The following is a 22,214-nucleotide window of genomic DNA, read 5'->3' on the forward strand; positions in this document are numbered from 1 at the left end:
GATTCATAAAAAAAAAATGATTCACACGAACATAGACGCATTTATGAAGATTGGGGGTGCATTCCCTTTAGAAACAAATTTAATCCACTGTGTTTTTGGCGGCTCAGATGTCGGGAGTAAATGATGACGGCTATGTGTATTATTACATCTAACAAAGAACACCTCAATCGCTTGGGAGTCATTTTTGTGTACACCTGCTCTGGCCATGAAGCAACGGTCAACACCAGTCCAGTCTGTGCTGAAACGCTACTGTCAATCAAACTATAATGGGAAGGGCCTGTCTTTGTGAGATAGGCTCGCATTGAGAAAGGGGTTAAAATTTGAGGAGCTTAATATGATCTTCGCATCTCGATATATGTTGTATGCATATGTTTATGAATTGGCAAGTCATGTCAGTAGCTAATGACAACAAACCAATATTTATTTATTATGTATTAATATTTAGCAATATGGAGAGGATTTTAACACTCTATGCTTGAATGTGTCCCTGAATGGAACGGTTCATAGAACTATTTTAACATTTAGCTGCTACAAATTAAAGTTGTTTTGAGATCTATAATTTACCCCTAAACTCTATAAATGTCACATGCACCAGTACCAAAACATCAGTTTAAATGTCATGCATTTATTAAGGTGATTTTTTTTTTCTTTTCTTGTTATATTTGTACAAAGAGACATTTCTTCTACTGGCACCTCAGCAGTTAATGTCGCTAACCACAATTGAGTTTTAGAGGCATAGCGGTAAATTGACTTTATTTATGAATCATAGACAAGCTGCAAATCAAATGTATGCAAAATTGTCAGTAAAGCACTGTAATTGTCAGAAGAGCACAAACAAATGTCACTTTCTGCTGCTTCTCATAGAGGAAAAGTGTTGCAAGGTTGAATTCAGTCTGTTTATTTCACAGATTTAAAATTAGAGCTCTAATACATGATGTAGCAGAACACATAAACGACAGCATTGTTGCGAGCAGCTGTGTGTTATTCTGTGACAGATGGTTTTCTCTGAGAAAGGATGATGTCTTTAATGTCGCTGGTGAGACTGTGAAGCTCTTTCTGAAGGCTCTCCACATCATCAGAAACAGCAGGATCATCTTGGGCTCCCTCTCCCAGACTGCTCTTCTTCTCCATGCCATGACCCTGCACTACCAGCTGCTTGACCACCAGACTCTGGTACTGAGACAACAGCTTGTGCTGCTCCTAAAACACACAGACAAATGCATAGCTCATGTGTTTTTGTAGATTTGTCATGGTGCCATATGATACAGAATTGTACGGGGTTTTTTTAAATTATGAATTGCATTTTCAATTAAAAAAACAGAGTGCTATACTACCTATGCACAAGCATATTTGACCCTGGAACAGCATGGGTATATTTGTAGAAAAAGCCAACAATACATTGTAAGGGTCAAAATAATTCATATTTCTTTTATGCCAAAAATCATTAGTATATTAAATAAAGATCATGTTTCATGAAGATATTTAGCACATTTCCTACCGTAAATATATAAAAACTAAATTTTTGATTAGTAAAATGCATTGCTAAGCACTTCATTTTGACAATTTTAAAGCCGATTTTGTTTTTATACTTATATTGTTTTACATTCACAGATTCCAGATTTTCAAATAGTTGTATCTCAGTCAAATATTGTCCAATACTTATTCAGATGATGTATAAATGTCAATTTAAAAAAACTGACCAATTCACTGATTTTCGTGGTCCAGGGTCACATATGGCATTTTAGTTTTTTAATATACATCATTGTTTGTCCCTGTTTTCCCATAAAGTGTGTGCAGTGACTTACGGAGCAAAAATCTTTTGTATAATAGCCATTTGTATATTTTAACTGATTTTACTGTAGGTTTAGGGCACAGCTGGTTACCTCAGGTATCTTGCTCTGCAGGAAGCCGATGATGTGCGGCACACAGCGTCCAGGTGCATGCAGCATGCAGTGTGTGATGTTCTGGAAGAGCAAGACACTGGTCAGATGCAGCACAAGCGCAGGGTCTTCTGTATCCCTCAACTGCTCCAACAGAGCCTGGCGGTGCACAAAGAGAGCCTGCCTGCAAACACACACACACACACACACACACCAACCATAAATAAACTTTTTTAGGCTATGTCTGCATTTGCTTCTAAATAGCTATACTGGAGTTCTAAATAAACTATATCACATGATTTGTCTCATTGAAGTCTGCATCACTGATTCTGTTACTTTCCTGTTTAATAGTGTAAAGCTGCTATAAAAGCACTATAAAAAGAGTGTTTTGACATGGATACATTGTCTCTGTCTGCAGCAAAAGAAAACTAAGGTTTGTATATAGTCAAACATATAGACATGGTACAATTTAGGGCTGCATAATTAATCGAAATAAAAATCGCAAAGGCAATAAATCGTGATTAGACAGAAGCTGCGATTGTCATGCGTATCTTTCAGTGAATCTCCATCGAAAGGCCAGAGGGCGCTCTCGGCTGAAAATTGAAATATGCCCCGAAGAAGAAACCCAGGAAATGGCTGATCGCTGCAGCGGAATAAACAGAAGATTCAACTGCTTTCATTGATTCAACGTGACTTATAGAGTTCTTTTTATTATAATTTCCATCATAATAAAGTATATCTATAATGAAATGCTATTCGACATAACCATGATCACTGCTTCGAATACAATGGAATATTGTGTGCGCCTTAATTATTCTGTTTAAGAAGCCACAGAAGGATTTATTTCAAACACTGGACCGACGTTATGAAGTGAATTTGGAGTTAAAACGTTATTAAATGTGTGTTTTTTTCACATGCTCTCAGATGGAGCAGCATTTACTACACACAGCCGTAGTTTACTGAGAAGATGATCTACGGCTCTGTGTAGTAAATGCTTCTTCAACTGAGAGCAGGAGATAGAAATTTACTGCTAATCTCAGAACTGGCTTTACTGACTAAATGTGCATGAAAATCGCAATTAATTACGTTTGATTAATCGTGTAGCCCTAGTACAATTACACCGTGTCTACAGGACACAGCACAACACAATAGAACCCATTATAATCAGTGGTGCTGTGGCTGTTTTGGAGGACTGAATGTTCCGCAAAGCAACTATTTGTGCTGATTAAAAATTAATTATTATATGGGTCAACCTTGAGCTAACATTAAGTGCTAACTTTAGGCTTCCTTAAAGCAATGCAATGCCTATGACTGAATAACATATATATATATATATATATATATATATATACATATATACATATGGGGACACTTCATCTACAGCGATATCGTTGACTTGATCACAAATAAATGTGCAGACACTATTTAACTGAACAGAGATGACATAACTGAATCCAATGATGAACTGCCTTTAACTATCATTTTTGCATTATTGACACTGTTTTCCTAATGAATGTTGTTCAGTTGCTTTGACGCAATGTATTTTGTTTAAAGCGCTATATAAATAAAGGTAACATTGACATTGACATTGACACACACACATATATACAGTACAGACCAAAAGTTTGGACACACCTTCTCATTCAAAGAGTTTTCTTTATTTTCATGACTATGAAAACTGTAGAGTCACACTGAAGGCATCAAAACTATGAATTAACACATGTGGAATTATATATGGAATTATATACATAACAAAAAAGTGTGAAACAACTGAAAATATGTCATATTGTAGGTTCTTCAAAGTAGCCACCTTTTGCTTTGATTACTGCTTTGCACACTCTTGGTATTCTCTTGATGAGCTTCAAGAGGTAGTCACCTGAAATGGTCTTCACTTCACAGGTGTGCCCTGTCAGGTTTAATAAGTGTGATTTCTTGCCTTATAAATGGGGTTGGGACCATCAGTTGTGCTGTGCAGAAGTCAGAAGGATACACAGCTGATAGTCCTACTGAATAGACGGTTAGAATTTTTGTATTATGGCAAGAAAAAAGCAGCTAAGTACAGGAAAACGAGTGGCCATCATTACTTTAAGAAATGAAGGTCAGTCAGTCCGAAAAATTGGGAAAACTTTTAAAGTGTCCCCAAGTGCAGTCACAAAAACTATCAAGCGCTACAAAGAAACTGACTCACATGCGGACCGCCCCAGGAAAGGAAGACCAAGAGTCACCTCTGCTGCGGAGGATAAATTCATCCGAGTCACCAGCCTCAGAAATCGCAGGTTAACAGCAGCTCAGATTAGAGACCAGGTCAATGGCACACGGAGCTCTAGCAGCAGACACATCTCGAGAACAACTGTTAAGAGGAGACTGTGTGAATCAGGCCTTCATGGTAGAATATCTGCTAGGAAACCACTGCTCAAGAAAGGCAACAAGCAGAAGAGACTTGTTTGGGCTAAAGAACACAAGGAATGGACATTAGACCAGTGGAAATCTGCTTTGGTCTGATGAGTCCAAATTTGAGATCTTTGGTTCCAACCACCGTATCTTTGTGCGACGCAGAAAAGGTGAACGGATGGACTCTACATGCCTGGTTCCCACCGTGAAGCATGGAGGAGGAGGTGTGATGGTGTGGGGGTGCTTCGCTGGTGACACTGTTGGGGATTTATTCAAAATTGAAGGCATACAGCACCAGCAAGGCTACCACAGCATCTTGCAGCGGCATGCTATTCCATCCGGTTTGCGTTTAGTTGGACTATCATTTATTTTTCAACAGGACAATGACCCCAAACACACCTCCAGGCTGTGTAAGGGCTATTTGACCAAGAAGGAGAGTGATGGGGTGCTGCGCCAGATGACCTGGCCTCCACAGTCACCGGACCTGAACCCAATCGAGATGGTTTAGGGGTGAGCTGGACCGCAGACAGAAGGCAAAAGGGCCAACAAGTGCTAAGCATCTCTCGGGGAACTCCTTCAAGACTGTTGGAAGACCATTTCAGGTGACTACCTCTTGAAGCTCATCAAGAGAATGCCAAGAGTGTGCAAAGCAGTAATCAAAGCAAAAGGTGGCTACTTTGAAGAACCTACAATATGAAATTGTTGTTTCACACTTTCTTGTTATGTATATAATTCCATATATAATTCCACATGTGTTAATTCATAGTTTTGATGCCTTCAGTGTGAATCTACAATTTTCATAGTCATGAAAATATAGAAAACTCTTTGAATGAGAAGGTGTGTCCAAACTTTTGGTCTGTACTCTGTACTGTGTATATATATATATATATATATATTAGGGATGCACGATCATAATTTTTCATGGCAGATTCCGATACAGATTTTTTTTTAAATATCTTTAAGCAACAAACAAGAAAAAAGGAAAGTGTGCATAAACAAGATTTTTTTTAATTTAATAGGCCAAACTGGATTTTGGCTATTGAAAACAATAACGGTAACCATATGAAATTAACGGCAGTAACTGCACAGTAAGTAGCCTTCATTCAATACAAACATAGATGCTACAGACATCAGCATTTAGCTTTTGTTTTTGAATTGTGTTGAAACTACATAGAACTGGCCTTAAATGAAAAGATTAACTGTAACCATGTGAAATTAAGGCAATAACTGCATAACAACTACAGTCCAAACAACACAAATCAACACACATTCAATAAGATGTTTCTTAATCAGCATTCAGTATTTGTTTTAGTTTTTACATTAGCTTTTAAATAAAAAAAAGGTCTTTACCAGTGAGACTAAATAAAAGTATGCTATACAAAAACATTATTCCAAAATGTTAAAATCAAATAATGTTGGTGCGAATAAAACCAAGATGCAAAAAGTATTTCATTCATCCAAAATAAAAATAAAAAATTAGGTAATGATTCACATCTATATTTTTTCTTGAGCCAATGAATAAAAATAATTTATTGTCCTAAGTAAAAAAATATAGATGTGAATCATTACCCTAAAAAAAACTTCATTGGATGAATGAAATACTTTTTTTGAGTGTGCTACAGCAGGTGATTTTTAAATCAAATTAAGTCGATGTAAGGGGGAAGAGGAGAGGGAAGCAGTGCCCTACCAGCGCTGTTTACAGTAGAGGTGGGGAGCTGTTGACCTCAACTGGGGATGTCGTTGGACGGTGGAAGGAATACTTCGAGGATCTCCTCAATCCCGCTGTCACGTCTTCCATTGAGGAAGCAGAGGCTGAGGGCTCAGATGTGGACTCGTCCATCACCCAAGCTGAAGTCACCGAGGTAGTCAAGAAACTCCTCGGTGGCAAGGCACCGGGGGTGGATGAGATCCGCCCTGAGTACCTCAAGTCTCTGGATGTTGTGGGGCTGTCTTGGCTGACACGCCTCTGCAGCATCGCGTGGCAGTCGGGGACGGTGCCTCTGGGATGGCAGACCGGGGTGGTGGTCCCTCTTTTTAAGAAGGGGGACCGGAGGGTGTGTTCCAACTACAGGGGGATCACACTTCTCAGCCTCCCTGGGAAAGTCTATGCCAGGGTACTGGAGAGGAGAATCCGGCCGATAGTAGAACCTCGGATTTAGGAGGAACAGTGTGGTTTTCGTCCAGGCCGTGGAACACTGGACCAGCTCTATACCCTCTACAGGGTGCTGGAGGGTTCATTAGAGTTTGCCCAACCAGTCCACATGTGCTCTGTGGATTTGAAGAAGGCATTCGACTGGGTCCCTCGCGGCAGCCTGTGGAGGGTGCTCTGGGAGTATGGGGTCCGGGGCCCTTTGCTAAGGGCTATCCGGTCCCTGTACGACCGGAGCAGGAGCTTGGTTCGTATTGCCAGCAGTAAGTCAGACTTGTTCCCGGTGCGTGTTGGACTCCGGCAGGGCTGCCCTTTGTCGACGGTTCTGTGCATGATTTTTATGGACAGAATTTCTAGGCGCAGCCAGGGGCCGAAGGGGGTCAGGTTTGGTGACAACACGATTTCGTCTCTGCTCTTTGCGGATGATGTTGTCGTGTTGGCCTCATCAAGCCAGGACCTTCAGCATGTACTGGGACGGTTTGCAGCCGAGTGTGAAGCGGCTGGGATGAGAATCAGCACCTCCAAATCCGAGGCCATGGTCCTCAGCCGGAAAAGGGTGGCTTGCCCACTCCAGGTTGGTGGAGAGTTCCTGCCTCAAGTGGAGGAGTTTAAGTATCTTGGGGTCTTGTTCACGAGTGAGGGAAAGATGGAACGGGAGATTGACAGACGGATCGGTGCAGCTTCTGCAGTAATGCGGTCGATGTAAGGTCTGTCGTGGTGAAGAAAGAGCTGAGCCGCAAGGCGAAGCTCTCGATTTACCGGTCAATCTACGTTCCTACTCTCACCTATGGTCATGAGCTTTGGGTCATGACCGAAAGGACAAGATCCCGGATACAGGCGGCCGAAATGAGCTTTCTCCGCAGGGTGGCTGGGCGATCCCTTAGAGATAGGGTGAGAAGCTCAGTCACCCGGGAGGAGCTCAGAGTAGAGCCGCTGCTCCTCCACATCAAGAGGGGTCAGCTGAGGTGGCTCGGGCATCTGTTCCGGATGCCTCCTGGACGCCTTCCCGGGAAGGTGTTCCGGGCGCGTCCCACTGGGAGGAGACCCCGGGGAAGACCTAGGGACCCATAGACCTAGAGACTATGTCTCTCCGCTGGCCTGGGAACGCCTCGGTGTCCCCCCAGAAGAGCTGGAGGAAGTGTCTAGGGAGAGGGAAGTCTGGGGTTCTCTGCTTAGACTGCTGCCCCCGCGACCCGGCCCCGGATAAGCGGAAGAAGATGGATGGATGGAAGTTGATGTAATTTCAAGGTAAAATAAAAATAATCATCCTATACAGAACTGACGTTTACTTCTGGCTTTTCAAATGTGAATGCAAGTTCTACTTTACAAAAAAAAAAAAAAAAAAAACATTTCAGTTTTGTCACAGTTTAGTCCGTTTCGTTTCTCATCCAACATGTGAGAAGTTGATCTGAACATCTCTTCACGGTCCACGGTGTTAAGGGCGCGGACCGGTACAGCTTCAGTGAGCAGAAAAAGGACTCTTATTTGTGCGCCAGTACAACAACGGCTGATCGCTTCCTGCTATCTGTGCCTCAGACATGAAGATCTGGATTTACAGTGCTGAAAGGCTGCCCGTGTCCTGCGCACAGATTTCGAAATACTTCCTCACAAATGACATAGCGAACCATTACAATGTAGTCTGTGCACGTGGGCGCACTTCTGGAAAAATCGGCAGAAAAAAGACCAAAAACCGGCCGATTGCCGATCGCGTAATTTAATAAAAAAACTGTCCGGTTCCGATTTATGGCCGGTCAACCGGTGCATCCCTAATATATATATATAAAACACATTTGATTACTAAAGAAGAAGAGTGCAGTGCAGTGCTGGGGAATGAAGTGGTTATACCTTTCTCTTTTCTTGTCGCCTTTCTTCAGAAGAAGCCCACACTCTTCTGCACTTGTCTCCAAACATAACAAAAAGTCTTCAATGGCCTGCAAGTGATAAAAAAGCTCTGCTACTTCCAACCCATGACAACTGACAGCAAAATGTAATGGAATATGTGGTATTTTTCACATTTTCTCCTTTAAAAATCTGCAGAATTCTCTAGAATGGATTTAAACATGATGACACTCATGTTTAATGAAACCATTCTCGAATGACTTAAACATTGATAAAAACATGCAGTGAGCCGGAGAGGTGTAGAGCTGTGTAAAAGTCATGCATCTGAACTGACATTTGAGCAGTTCCATGTTGTGTAATGTGTCAAACACACCTTTCCATTGAGACTGTTGTGTAGCTTCATCAGAGGAGATTTAACTTCATCTGAGAGCTTCGCCAGAATCTTCAGCCTGATCTGCAACACAGTAACAAACAGACACAACATAAAAATGTGTGGTTTTTCCTATCAACATTTTTTGTTTTGTTCAGCCAATTTCAACTGTAAGCTCAAGCTGCTTCTAGTGCTGAATCAGAGAGAGTTGATGTCTATGGCCTCGTCTCTCAGGAGGTCACAGTGTTGATGAGCTTCCTCTCGCCCTGCAGTCCTGCTCAGGTCTGATCCAAACCTCTGCCTCAGCAAACACAAAGCTATACGCACTGCAAATACTGATTTTTACCCATTATCATTCTGTGTCTGGGGTTCAGTTCAACTAAATTTACTAATAACAAAGTGGAAGCAGAATGGTTCATTCATGGCTTCTTCATTGGTTAATTCGCAAATTGCATTGTAATTCAGTCTAAATTGAAGTCTTGGACTACTACTCATTTATTTCCCAGCAGCGGGGAGCAGCACGGGTGGGAGCAGAGGTTAACCGGGTGTGAATGCTGTTTATGTAATAGCAGTAGGTTGTACCTCACTGGTGATGGCAGTCGAGCTGTCCGAGGTCATATGCTCAGCTGCCACAAAGCTCAGCAGCACATTGGTCGCATCCGTACATACGCTCTTCAAAACATGTTTAGCGATGGTAGCCTGTGTCTCATCTGGTGTGTACAGAAAAAAAGCACAAAGTTTGCGTCGGACAGACACTTCTGTAAATTGTGCACGCTTGATGACTGAACCACTATGATAAGTATGCAATGTTTTCTCTATAGAACAACTGAGATGGACACAAACAAACCTGAGAAGAGTTTGGTTCCTTTCTCAAAGATGCGGATGTTGTTGTACAAGTTGTTGATCTCCTCCTGAAGATCCTTCATGTTCTTCTTCCGACTCCCTCCTGCTCCGGCTGAACTTGTGGACATGAAAGCTGCACTGACCACTTCCTGGTACATTTTGCTCAATGGCCTGGCAAAAAAATAAAGTTTTAAAATGACAAACTCAAGGTCTGTTCACACCAAAACGAATGTTCTGTATGAATTGGTGGGATAAAGATTTGAATGTAGAGAATGACCAGCTGTTAAAGGTGCTGTATGTAGGACTGTGACCGAGTGGTTGAACTAGGTATCGCAGTCCAAATTCAACATACTGGAGATGGTTTTATTCACTCCGCCCCTCCTCCTCAAGACTTGAGGCACATGTAGGTTGCCAGATTGAAGACACCAACAGGAACGAGTGCACTTGACGATGAATGAAACGAAATGCGCGGTGTTTTCCGCCAACTGGCACTTTTATGCCTTAGTAGAGTCAAAAACTTACAGCTCCTTTAATGCTTATTCTGCTAAGACCAACACTAACAAGATAACATTAATGGAGCATTTTTTTTAATTGAGAGATGGTCTTTCAAACTATTCCAATTTCAATCCAATCAATCAGTACCTTTTTTTTTTTTTTACTTCATCATAAACACTTGATGCTTGTAGAAATGCCTATTTTTTGGTCTCCGTATGCTTGAATATCAGGGTTTGAACCTCTGTATCTGCTCTGCTAGTTCCTGCAGCATCTCCTCGGAGCTGTCACACACTTTCTCCCCCAGTACCTCCATGATCTCCTCCACTGAGAGGAAGGGCATGTCGCCTTGCTTGTTTCGGCCTGTAAGATCACAAATTAAAACAGGAACTACAGCGGTTTCCTACTGACATCATACATTTCACCAGTAAGGTTTTAAAGAGGTAAAACTTGTTAACATTAGTTATGAAATAGCACACATGAATTAAAAATAACAAAACTTCAACAAAGGCAAGGTTAGTAAAGCTCACAAATTTATATACACACAAAAGTTAAATAATACAAATATAATTAAACATTAAAATGATAAATCAGCATGTATATATGTATTTGTAAAAATGAACAGTAACTAATAAATGCGAAGTGTATTATTTAGCAGATCTGTGTTTATACCCTGAGAGGTGTGTGTGGTCTCCTCGTCACTGTCGTCCTCCCTCCTGCCCTTCTTCTTTGATTTGCGAATTCGGATCTCCCGGGCATTTCCACCGCCTCCTCCTTTCACGCTTCCGCTGCCCTCTGAGGAACATAGAGAGCCAACAGCAATTTCTACTACAAGAATGAAAAACTACTGCAAAAAATAAAATAAAAATCTGAGTGATGTATAGTGTTGTTGCCCTGGCTAGCTACTAGCTTTTAGTTTGCATCACAGCCGTTAACGGTGTATGGCTTCTCTCTATCGCTAAGCTCAGTTAGATGGCATAGCAGAGAAAAAAAAACATTTGCATATGACCCTGAGTGTACCTGAAGCCTTCTTCCGGCGTTCGTCTCGTTTGTCTTTCTTTGAAGAGGCTGAAGACTCCAACAAAACAGATGCTTGTTTGACATCATCCTCCGTTATCAGAAACACTGGGTTATTCTTCACTTCCTGTTGTTCAAGCGGAGAAGTTAAACAGCTATTTCTTGCTGGAAACTTCGCTTTCTAGCCAGTGTGTTCACCAAAAATGTGCTGACGTCTTGTTATTTGTTCATCCATTAGTATTTTTGATTTAGTTTATATATATTTTCATTTCTAGTTTTTATTTTAGTTTAAGGTTTAGTAATTCTGTTCAGTGATTTCGTCAATTCTGTCATTTTAATGTGATGTGTGGAGGTACTCCAGGGTGTGTAGTGTACAGAAAAAGCTTGCATACCTTCTGTGCCTTCTGTTGCATGATATCATCGAACAAAGCGATGCATCCTGTGATGAACTTCTCGCTGACCACACAAGTGGAGAGAAGCCTTGCACTGGACTGCACATTCATGCCCCTCAGCACTTCATTCAACAGAATTCCTACATCCTCTTCCGACAGACTGCTTGGGATCATCGGCTGAACAAGAAATTAACATTACATTTATAGAGATATTTATTCAAATCAAAATAAATGTTGCCTGACTGTACCTGTAGGTCGACCCAAGTGGCTGAGTTGATAGTCTCCTCCACAGAAGCCTCCAGCTGATCTATGATGCCTCTGCCAACACATGCAGATTTGAGAAAAAGCAGTTTGCTAGACTTAAACCGCCTCTTTATGTAGCTGACTGGATCAGGTATCCCCAAACGGGTCAGTGCCTCAATCTCTGCAGGGAAAGAGACAAGGCTGGGCTGAGAAGAGCTTTGCAGGACTATGAACTCAACTCCAGAACTAGCTTAGTGCCACCAGGAAGACGGAACATTTTAAATGAATAAATGAAATATACTATCATTTAAAATAAACACACCTAAATATCCATTCTGCTTGAGAAAGGACTCAACCCAAGAGCTCTGGGTTTTGGAGTAGATGTCAGGAATATAGATGGCTTTATCCTGCCTGCCTCCGACCACGGAGCCCTTCAAACGGCCACATTTAACCAGCTCTTCAAGCACCGCTGATCAACAAGAGAGAGCCAACAAGCAGTCTGTACGCAGAATGCTCAAATACTGTAATAAAGCGCTGTGTAAAAAGCCAAACTGCAATACTCACAGTACATCAGATTCTCCTGAAAACCATAGAGATTCAGCAAGTTGTTGATCTGTGTAGGCCTAGGGATCGAAATCACAACTGTTAAAAAACTACAGAGAAATTCATCTTTAAACACAAAAGAGACTGTAAGGAAAAGGTAAGACATAAAACTATGTATTCTATTGACAAATATGAGAAATCAGAGATTTATTAAATTAAATCCACTGTTCATTGGTTCAACACAATTAGACCGTTGGTTAAAGGAGCTATGTGGAGGTTTTTACTTAAAAAAGATCTTTAAGATAGAGTTTTCATTTGTACATGTATGAGCCAACCATGATGTAAAAAAAGAATGACACCTCGACTGTCCACCACGGTCACCTCTATCAGCCTGTAGGCTCAATTGTGTGTGGAGGAGTCGGGCCCGAATTGGCGCGAAAATTCACAAAATGTGACGTCATGCGCGCTCGTCTACTTGGGCTTACACCCGTACGGCACGCCAGCCATTATAGTAAGCAGCGGCAATAGTGTTTTCAAATGGACTCTGCGGATGGAAAGAAGCGACCAGCCTCCAGCACAATTCAGACACCCACGGACACTCCTCGTAAGTAAAAAAAAAAAAAAAAAAAAAAAAAAAAAGAGCGTGTGCACTGAGAACGAGCATGAGACTGGCTGCAGTTCCTCTAACGGCCACTGGTGTCAGTAACGGTTAAAAATTTCAGAACCTACGCAATGCTCCTTTAACCTAAAATGTTAACATATTTCACGTGTTCTATGATTGAGTCCTGGTCAGTGGTATATGAGAATAAAAGCTTAAACTAAATCTGTTAATCATATTGATTACTTTTCATGATCACTTTATGAACTTTTTGGATGAATGGACTTTTTATGAAGGGACAGAAATCTCTCAGGATTCATTAAAAATACATCTGTGCTTCAAAGATGAATAAAAGTCTAATGGGTTTAGAATGAGTAATTTTCATTTTTGGTTAAACTAATCAATGGGCTAATAACAGCACATTATTTTGATAACTTTGTAATAGTTAATTACTGTACACCTCTTATTATATATTTCCCGTCATTTATCCATCCCATGAGACGGGGGATGGAGTTACTTACCTCGTGATGGCACTGAACAGACCGCATATGCGAGCCTTGTGTCTGGAGAGGAAAGCTTGTGTGAAGATCACTCCTCTGTTGTACTGATCAATCTGACCGTGGATCACTCTGCCCAGCCTCGAGTTCAGCTCCTAGCAGAGTGTTAAACTCTCCGTTAAACTGGCCAAAAAGGCAGTCAAGAGATCATTTCGTTACAACTGGAAAATAAATATTGTGTTGCTCATACAGTATTCTAGTATTTTTTACTTTTTAACTATACACTACCATTCAAAAGCATTGCATTATTTTTATTAATACTTTTATTCAACAAGGATGTGTTAAATTAATAAAAAAGTAATAGTAAAGACATCTATTGTTGGAAAAAAATATATATTCTGAATAAACACTATTGTTCACATGTTTTTAATCATCAATAAATCCTGAAAAAAAGCATCACAGATCCCCCACAAAAAATAAAATAAAAAAAATAATGTGGAAGTTTCACATTTCAATATTTGAATAGATGACGTATCAAATGTTTAAACTGAGAAAATGTATCATTTTAAGGGAAAAATAAGTTGATTTTAAATTTCATGTCATCAACACATCTCAGAAAAGTTGGGACAAGGCCATGTTTACCACTGTGTGGCATCCCCTCTTCTTTTTATAACAGTCTGCAAACGTCTGGGGACTGAGGAGACAAGTTGCTCAAGTTTAGGAATAGGAATGTTGTCCCATTCTTGTCTAATACAGGCTTCTAGTTGCTCAAGTGCCTTAGGTCTTATTTGTCGCATCTTCCTCTTCATGATGCGCCAAATGTTTTCCATGGGTGAAAGATCTGGACTGCAGGCTGGTCATTTCAGTACCCGGATCCTTCTTCTACGCAGCCATAATGTTGTAATTGATGCAGTATGTGGTCTGTCATTGTGATAATAGATAGATTGTTTATTTAGCCACACGACAATGCCGGTGGAATTTGTTTTCGGTACAGTATGTTTAAGCTCTACATCATCATACATTACAAACAACAAATAGACAATACACTTCACAACATGTAACAATACAAGATACAGTGGGTACATGACCATGCGTAGTGTATGAGAGGAAAAACTAAACTAAAGAGAGGAGTTCAGAGTCCTGATGGCTATGGGGAAAAAGCTGTTTGTGAAGCGTTTGGTCTTGGTAGAGAGTGACCTGTAGCGCCTCCCTGAGGGAAGGAGCTGAAAAAGGTGGTTCGCTGGATGTGAGGGGTCAGAGATGATTTTCTTTGCCCGCTTTACAGTCTGAAATGTATAAAGGGAATCGACTGAAGGCAGTGGTTTCCCTATGATCTTGGATGCTTTGTTGACAGTCTGCTGTAGTTTTTTCTTTGTTTGGCTGTCTGTGCTACCATACCATACTGTTATTGATGATTTAATGATGGACTCGATGATAGCGGAATAGAACAGAACAAGGAGCTGATGTCTGATCCGGTATTTTTTAAGCTGTCTGAGGAAGTAAAGTCTTTGTTGAGCCTTTGCAATGATTTGATTAGTGTTAGTTGTCCACTTCAGGTTATTGCTAATATGTGTTCCTAGGAATTTAAAGGAGTCAGTGATGCTGATTGAATTGCCATTTATTTGTATTGGTGTTTTAGGAAATGGCCTATGTCTAAAGTCAACGATGAGTTTCTGGGTTTTGGCTGTGTTGAGCTGGAGGTCATTGTTCGAACACCAATTTACAGCTTGGTCCACCACCATGCGGTACTGTGTTTCATCATTGTCTGAGATGAGGCCTACAATGGTTGTGTCATCCGCATACTTTATTATTTTCACTGAAGTGTCCATGGATCTAAAGTATGATGTATAAAGGGAAAAGAGCCAAGGGGAGAGAACACAGCCCTGAGGAGCTCCTGTACTGAGGGTGAGAGGGTCTGAGGTAATGTTATTAACTTTCACCCTCTGTGATCTATTCCACAGGAAGCTCCTTATCCAGTGGCATATGGCTGGGACAATGTTCATGTCCAAGAGTGTGGTAAAGAGTTTAAATGGGTTAATAGTGTTAAAAGCGGAACTAAAGTCTATGAACAGGATGCGTGTATAGGTGTTTGGTGATTCCAGATGTTGCAAGGTATGGTGGAGTGCTATGCTGATTGCATCCTCAACGGACCGGTTGGCTTGGTAGGCGAATTGATATGAGTCCATGTTCAAGGAAGTGCAGGATTTCAGGTATGCCAGAATAATCCGTTCAAATGCTTTCATTACCACAGATGTTAGGGCAACTGGTCTGAAGTCATTGAGGCAGGTGATCTTTGAGGACTTGGGCACAGGAATAATGATGGAGCATTTAAAGCATTGTGGGACTGTACATTGGCTTAATGAGATGTTAAAAATGGTGGAAAAAACAGGCTCCAATTGAGCTGCACAATGGCTAAGCAAAACAGGACTGATCCCATCCGGTCCTGCTGCTTTCCTGATCTTAAGCCTCTTAAATGTAATTCTCACCTCATCCTCCTGGATGCAGAAGGGTGGTGTTGATATGGGGTCGGGGGGAATGACTGGTGAGGTAGGTTTTTCAAATCTTACATAAAAGTAGGGATGGGACGATAACCGGTTTTATTGATAACCGTGATAAAATGTGCTGAAGGTTAGTAATATCGTTTAAAAATGAATTATCATTAAAACCGTGTTTGATTATCGCGGTTTTAATAACTCACTATTAAATCATGTCCAGCCAGCAACAGTCTGACGCAAGCGCAGCGCACAATGTTTTTTTTGTTTTTTTTCGAGAAGGAATGGCGAAAGTCAGTGACTTTTCTATGCTTTTCTATGCTTCTACACTTTTCATTGTAAGGAAGGAAATGCCACAGAATTTAATATTTCTTTAAATTAAGTGCATAGAGTTGCTTGTTTTATTAGTTGTTTGTTGATTATTAAATATAAAACTTGCTGAAATGTTTTCAGTGTGAGCATCAACTATTTTTGAACACTTTCATCTCGTTTCAACAAAACCGTGATAATATTGATAATCGTGATAATTTTAGTCACTATAATCGTGATATTAAATTTTCATACCGTCCCATCCCTACATAAAAGTTATTTAATATGTCTGGGAGATTTGGATCACTGTTAAGGGGGGAGTTGGGGCATTTTTTGTAGTCTGTCATGTCCTTGAGATTTTTCCATATTGATCTTGAGCTGCTTGAAGAAAATTGTTTTTCCAGTTTCGTTCCATAACTCTGCTTTGCTCTCCTTATAGCAGCTCGTAGTTTATATTTGGCAATTCTGTATTGACTCTTGTCTCCACTTTTGTATGCACAGTTCTTTTCTTTGCGTAGGAGATGTAAGTCTTTGGAGAACCATGTTTTTTTATTGCCATAGAATGTCACTGTCTTGGTGGGGATGCATATTTCCTCGCAGAACTTTACGTATGACGTCACAGTATCAGTGAGTTTGTCGAGGGAGTCACAGGCTGCACTGAATATGTCCCAATTTGTGCATTCGAAACACCCTTGAAGCGTTTCAATGGCATCTATGGACCAGGACCTGACAGATTTGGATGTTTTCTTAACTGATTTAAGCTTTTGTCTGTACTTCGGAATGAGGAGCAACACAGCATGGTCAGACCTCCCCAGTGGAGCCCTCGGGAATGCCCGGTAAGCATCTGAAACAGAGATATAGCAGTGATCCAGTATTTTGCTATCTCTGCTGTGGCAAGTGACTGTTTGCTTGTAGTTTGGGAGTTCAGATGACAGGTTTGTGTGGTTAAAATCACCTAACACGATGACAGACGTATCAGGGTTGGAGTTTTCAACAGACGAGATGTGTTGGGAGAGATCGCTAATGGCTGTGTTAGCGTTAGCTTGTGGTGGAACGTAAACACCAATTAGTATAATTGAGGCAAATTCTCTCGGGAGGTAATATGGTCTGCATTTCAAACTGATGAATTCAAGATCGGGAGAACAGTGACGATGAAGGATTGTTGAATTGTTACACCAACGCTGATTTACCATGAGAGAAATACCCCCTCCTTTAGATTTGAGGGATAGTTTGACTGACCTGTCGGCTCTGAAGATAGTGAAGCCAGGGGGGGTTACCGTCAGGAACCGATTGATCCAGCCATGTCTCGGTAAAGCAGAAGGCCGAGCAGTCACTGTAATTCCTGTCCGTTTGTGTTAAAAGCAGAAGTTCATCCATTTTATTTTTAAGGGATCGCACGTTTGATAAGATCAGTGCCGGTAGTGGGGGCCGGTAGGGCCGTCTCCTGAACCTGGAGACCACTCCAGTTCTCCGTCTTTTTGTGCTAGATCTATTTCCCCAAGGTGGCGATCCAGTGTTGTTTACATCCAGTATATCCTCTGGAATGTTGGCAAATAATTCCAAATTGTCAGGTGTAATCCTCCTGATATGTAACAACTCCTCACGACTATATGATGTGATGCATGATGTTTTCCTCACATATAACACAGACAAAAGTGCAAAACATAATAGCAGAGCAGGTACCGGGGCAAGCCTCCCGGCAGCCATCTTAGATATCCAAGGTCTTCCCTGAAAGAGACGCCGTCTGGATGGGAGCATATGTTGTTCTAGAACTTGGATATACCTTTCAGCATTGATGGTGCCTTTCCAGATGTGTAAGCTGCCCACACCACACACACTCATGCAACCCCATACCATCAGAGATGCAAGCTTCTGAACTGAGCACTGATAACAACTTGGGTGGTCCTTGTCCTCTTTAGTCCGGTTGACATGGTGTCCCAGTTTTCCAAAAATAACTTTACATTTTGATTCATCTGACCACATGACAGTTTTTCACTTTGCCACAAATGAAATTAAATAAGCCTTGGCCCAGTATTTGGCATTACATTTCAAAATTTCTCACTTTCAACATTTGATATGTTATCTATATTCTATTGTGAATAAAATATAAGTTTATGAGATTTGTAAATTATTCCATTCCTTGTACAGTTTCCCAATTTTTTTGGAATTGGGTTTGTATATGTAAACATCTGTTATGTGAAACAGCTTATTCAGGACAGTTCTAAATAAAAAACAACATGCAATTTTCATGATCCCTCTTATTTTGTTTCAATTATTAACATTTTGCACATTCTGCAAGGGGTGTGTAAACTTATGAGAACAACTGTATATGCAGAGATGTGCAGACAGACACACCACAGTTTGACAATTACTGTAACTGCAATGCAAACGGGTTTCCACAAACCGCTGAAAGTGGTCATAAAGATAGTTCACACAGACTGGACTAACCTCAGTTAGAAAATCTCCTGGTAGATCATATGTTTTGCAAAGCTCTGCGATGTTCACCTGTCCAGCCTCCTGGAGTTTATCGTTCACCTCTTCAGCAAGTCGATCTAAGTATGTTCTTAACAGGAGAAGACAAGACAAAGTTTTCTAACACACTGACAGAACCGAAGAGCATTTTCAATAGTTCCCCTCTATTCTACAACTAACACTCTTAAGAACATGTATTCGTTTCTCACTCACTCGTCAATCAGTTGACCCAGAATGATCTGTGTGCCTTTGTCTGATTTGGCGATTTCACTTGCTCTGCTCTCCACATGCACCAAATCGACATTGATGATCTGTGACAAACATTACAGAATAATTAAAGGAATAGTTCACTCAAAAACCCTCAAGACATGATGATGATGTTCCTTCACCTAAACAGATTTAAAGAAATGTTGCATTCCATCACTGGTTCACCAATGAATCCTCTGAAGTGAATGGGTGTTGTCAGAATGACAGTCCAAACAGCTGATTAAAACATCATAATAATCCACACCACTCCAGTCCATTAGTTAACATCTGGTGAAGCCAGCTGTGTGTGAATTAATTAAACTCAACACCAAGACATTTTTAACTTCAAACCTCAAGCTAAAATACCAGTCCTCTATCCAAAATATTGGTTATTTCAGTGGAAAAGTTTGTCTGAATCAGGAGAGAAATATGCACCAATCAAGCAATGATTACAAGCAAAAACTGTACTAAACAATATGTTCATGGATTTTGATGTGCGAGTACTAAAAGAGATGGATTTTTTTCACTGAAGAAAGCATTAATAAGGAAGACGCGACTGGAGTGGTGTGGATTATTGTGATGTTTTTATCAGCCATTAGGACTCTCATTCTGACGGCACCCATTCACTGAAGAGGTTCCATCGGTCCTCCTTCATATGTTGTATATAGAAACTATAAATGTTTATGTTATGTCATATATCAAACCAACCTTTTGAAGGTCCACAACATTAATCCTCCCTTAAAATATAAAGCAAAACATTAGATTCAAGCAGTCGTTTAGTAGACTCTGTTATTCCAAGAGACACTTATTAAAGTCAAATACCTCTGTGCATATAGAGCTCGTCGCGCACTTCTCGGTTGATCTGTGCAGGAGTCACATACTCTTTCCCATCCAGAGTGTGAACCACATCTAACTTCTTCTCCTCCACCAGCTTGGCCACGATCTCGATGCAGTTCCTCTCAGACAACCTGAGGTCAACACACAAACTGTAGTTAACAAAACTAATTCTGAGGGCAAATCGTACATGACAGGCAGCTACTTTCACAAAACAATACTGTTATTTCTGGTTTCACTCAAAGCAACAGGGAATTCTTGAAATTAACCATTTCATCAACCCTACCACACATATTCAATCAGGTTTGAATTTGTAAGACTTTTAAACCTGATCAAAACGTTGCATCTTCTAAGAGTCCCTGAGGCGCATATATATATATTAATATCTTTCTAAAAATGTCCACCTTCACTTTTTTTGTTGTGAAATCTTTAATGGTTTTATAATGTAAGCATAAGAGTAACTTTATTATGGTTACAGACACTTGAGAAATAAACATTTACTGGACTGAAGCAAATTAGGTTTACTTGATTATCCACACTTTTTTAATTTTTATTTTTAAGAAAATCATGCTAGAATGCATCATACAACATGCTTTTTTAGGAATGTTTATGTATACATCTGTCAATCATCATTGTATTGTATTATTAAGATTATTTAAATAAAATTTTACTCTTAAGTCATATTACAGGCGATAAAGAGTGACAGCTGATATTCATATGCATTATAATAGTCTGCTAAACTTTTATAATAAATCTGATTTATTTTATAAATTATCAGAATTTCATCTTACTTTATGGCCATAAAAATAACAAAATCTGCACAAAATGGCATATTTTACTCGTAATAACATATGGTACTAAATGATCTCCATACTGTAACAATACTGCATATGCTACAACGTGCTTGAAAGACAGTCCAAAGAACATCATTGTGCATCATGACACGGCCCAAAAACATGAAGTTACAACACAAGAGCTCGGTCCTGGACAGAAATGATCAGTTCTGACGAGTCATACAGTGATGATGTTTGTAGACACCGATGACGTGTTATTGCGCGACCGTTAATGTCGCGTGAAACTGAGACATCAGTTTTTTTGGATCAAGACTCTTGTCAGTTGGCAAATTCTTGTCCAGGATATACTGCTTGAAAACATTAGAAACCAGCGGCGGGATGAAGCACAACAACGATATCAACAACAACATGGTTTTTACCTTTGGATAGTATCTGCAAACTGAGCTCTCTGAAAGTCCGCAGCTAGACGCCGGATTTCCTCCCAGTCTGCCGCCATGATTTCACTTAGTTACAGAACTAGTGTTCTCGTATTGCTAAAGCATTTAATTAATTGTTGATTTTCGAATCAGTTCTAAATAATCTCACGCTGAAACGTCTGAGAGAAAAGACACGTCAGTCTCCTGTAAACGTCAGACGGAAACTCACGAGGGACAAAACAAGCGTCACCCTGCGTCAGCACGTATGCACGGTTAAAATACACATAAAAAAATTAAAAAGTTGCTTTTACTTATTTGGTAAAATTTTTATTTTTGTTTATTGACTTATTAAACCATATATCCTATATAAATAAGTATAGAATATATTTTGGTAAATAAAAAAATTGTGCATGCAATTGTAAATAATATTATTTATCATGTTGACCAGTACAGTAAATTTGAAATTTTCTATCTAATTAAAAAGCAACTTACCAGTGTCCATATGCTAAATTATAAATAAATACATTCTTGCAATCTAGGACTCCTGTCACGATTTTCTTCAGTTCTTCAGCCTTTTTCAGGGCAAAGGCATGTATTTTACTTTCTTATAATTCTACAGTTGCAAGATATTATTATTGAATTATTAATTACTATGTCATATATTCCTATTTCTATATTTTTCAAATGGGTTTAAAGTTCAAGAAAAACGAGTTTGACGTCACTCAATATTTAGCGACAGTCCCGTTGTGGACCTCTAGGTGTCACCGAGGCCCTTCTGAACACTGCTGGACATCTATCTGCGTTCAGTCCATTATTTCACATCGCTAGCTTAAAACACTTTGTTAAAATAGTTTCTACGTTTTGGATATTTATACTGTTATGCATGAATGAAAACAACAACTGCACTAAAGAAATAATTTGTCCTGTTCAGTCAACAATAATCTGTCTCAAAATAATGTACAATTTTAATCATCAGTTTAACATTACAAAAACCTATCTAGTGACACAAATGATACCAAAAGGGAAACAATGTGGTTTTTACTCGATAATGTAAAATGATAATCTCCTTTTACTTTGCATTGCATAACAATTGTTTTCAACATTTTTGAAAGAATTGCTTCAGAATACATAATAGCTATATCGATATGATATAATGACAATGAATGTAATCAAACATAAAGGACTGTGAAAATGTGTGCTTTTATCTGTTCTTAAGTGTGTACACAGACACAGCTTTGTATTTATGATCATAACTAAAACAAATGTCATCAGTGTTCCTGCTTCGAAAGAAAGAAAGGGTGCCTGTGGAATAAGACTGTGATGTTTTTAAACGTGTTCTTATCGAAGCATAATGACGACAAAATAAAGTTGTAATTTATTTATTTTATTATTTTTTT

General features: G+C 39.9%; 1 protein-coding gene across 1 annotated transcript; it reads right to left on the reverse strand.

The window, feature by feature from the left end:
* Positions 1-874: 874 nt before the first annotated feature.
* On the reverse strand, positions 875-21,060 carry ufl1 (UFM1-specific ligase 1). The gene is made up of 19 exons (XM_059513305.1): positions 20,821-21,060; positions 19,596-19,741; positions 19,482-19,510; positions 18,741-18,838; positions 18,504-18,618; positions 13,279-13,409; positions 12,181-12,239; positions 11,939-12,085; positions 11,622-11,797; positions 11,374-11,550; positions 10,985-11,108; positions 10,637-10,759; positions 10,207-10,327; positions 9,477-9,643; positions 9,212-9,339; positions 8,633-8,713; positions 8,266-8,351; positions 1,884-2,064; positions 875-1,200 (listed from the first exon to the last, which is right to left on the reverse strand). The coding sequence occupies exons 1-19, from the start codon at positions 20,895-20,897 to the stop codon at positions 982-984; spliced, it is 2,385 nt and encodes a 794-aa protein (XP_059369288.1). The 5' UTR covers positions 20,898-21,060; the 3' UTR covers positions 875-981.
* Between the last annotated feature and the right edge of the window lie 1,154 nt (positions 21,061-22,214).

This window comes from Carassius carassius, chromosome 27, assembly GCF_963082965.1.
Source record: "Carassius carassius chromosome 27, fCarCar2.1, whole genome shotgun sequence".
NCBI lineage: Eukaryota > Metazoa > Chordata > Actinopteri > Cypriniformes > Cyprinidae > Carassius > Carassius carassius.

Coding starts and splice junctions, on each gene's coding strand:
- ufl1 (XM_059513305.1), bottom strand. CDS start 20,897: ATGGCGGCAGACTGGGAGGAAATCCGGCGTCTAGCTGCGGACTTTCAG. Junction 19,511..19,595: donor CGAGCTCTATATGCACAGAG/GTATTTGACTTT, acceptor TTATATTTTAAG/GGAGGATTAATGTTGTGGAC. Junction 9,644..10,206: donor CTAGCAGAGCAGATACAGAG/GTTCAAACCCTG, acceptor TTTTTTTGCCAG/GCCATTGAGCAAAATGTACC.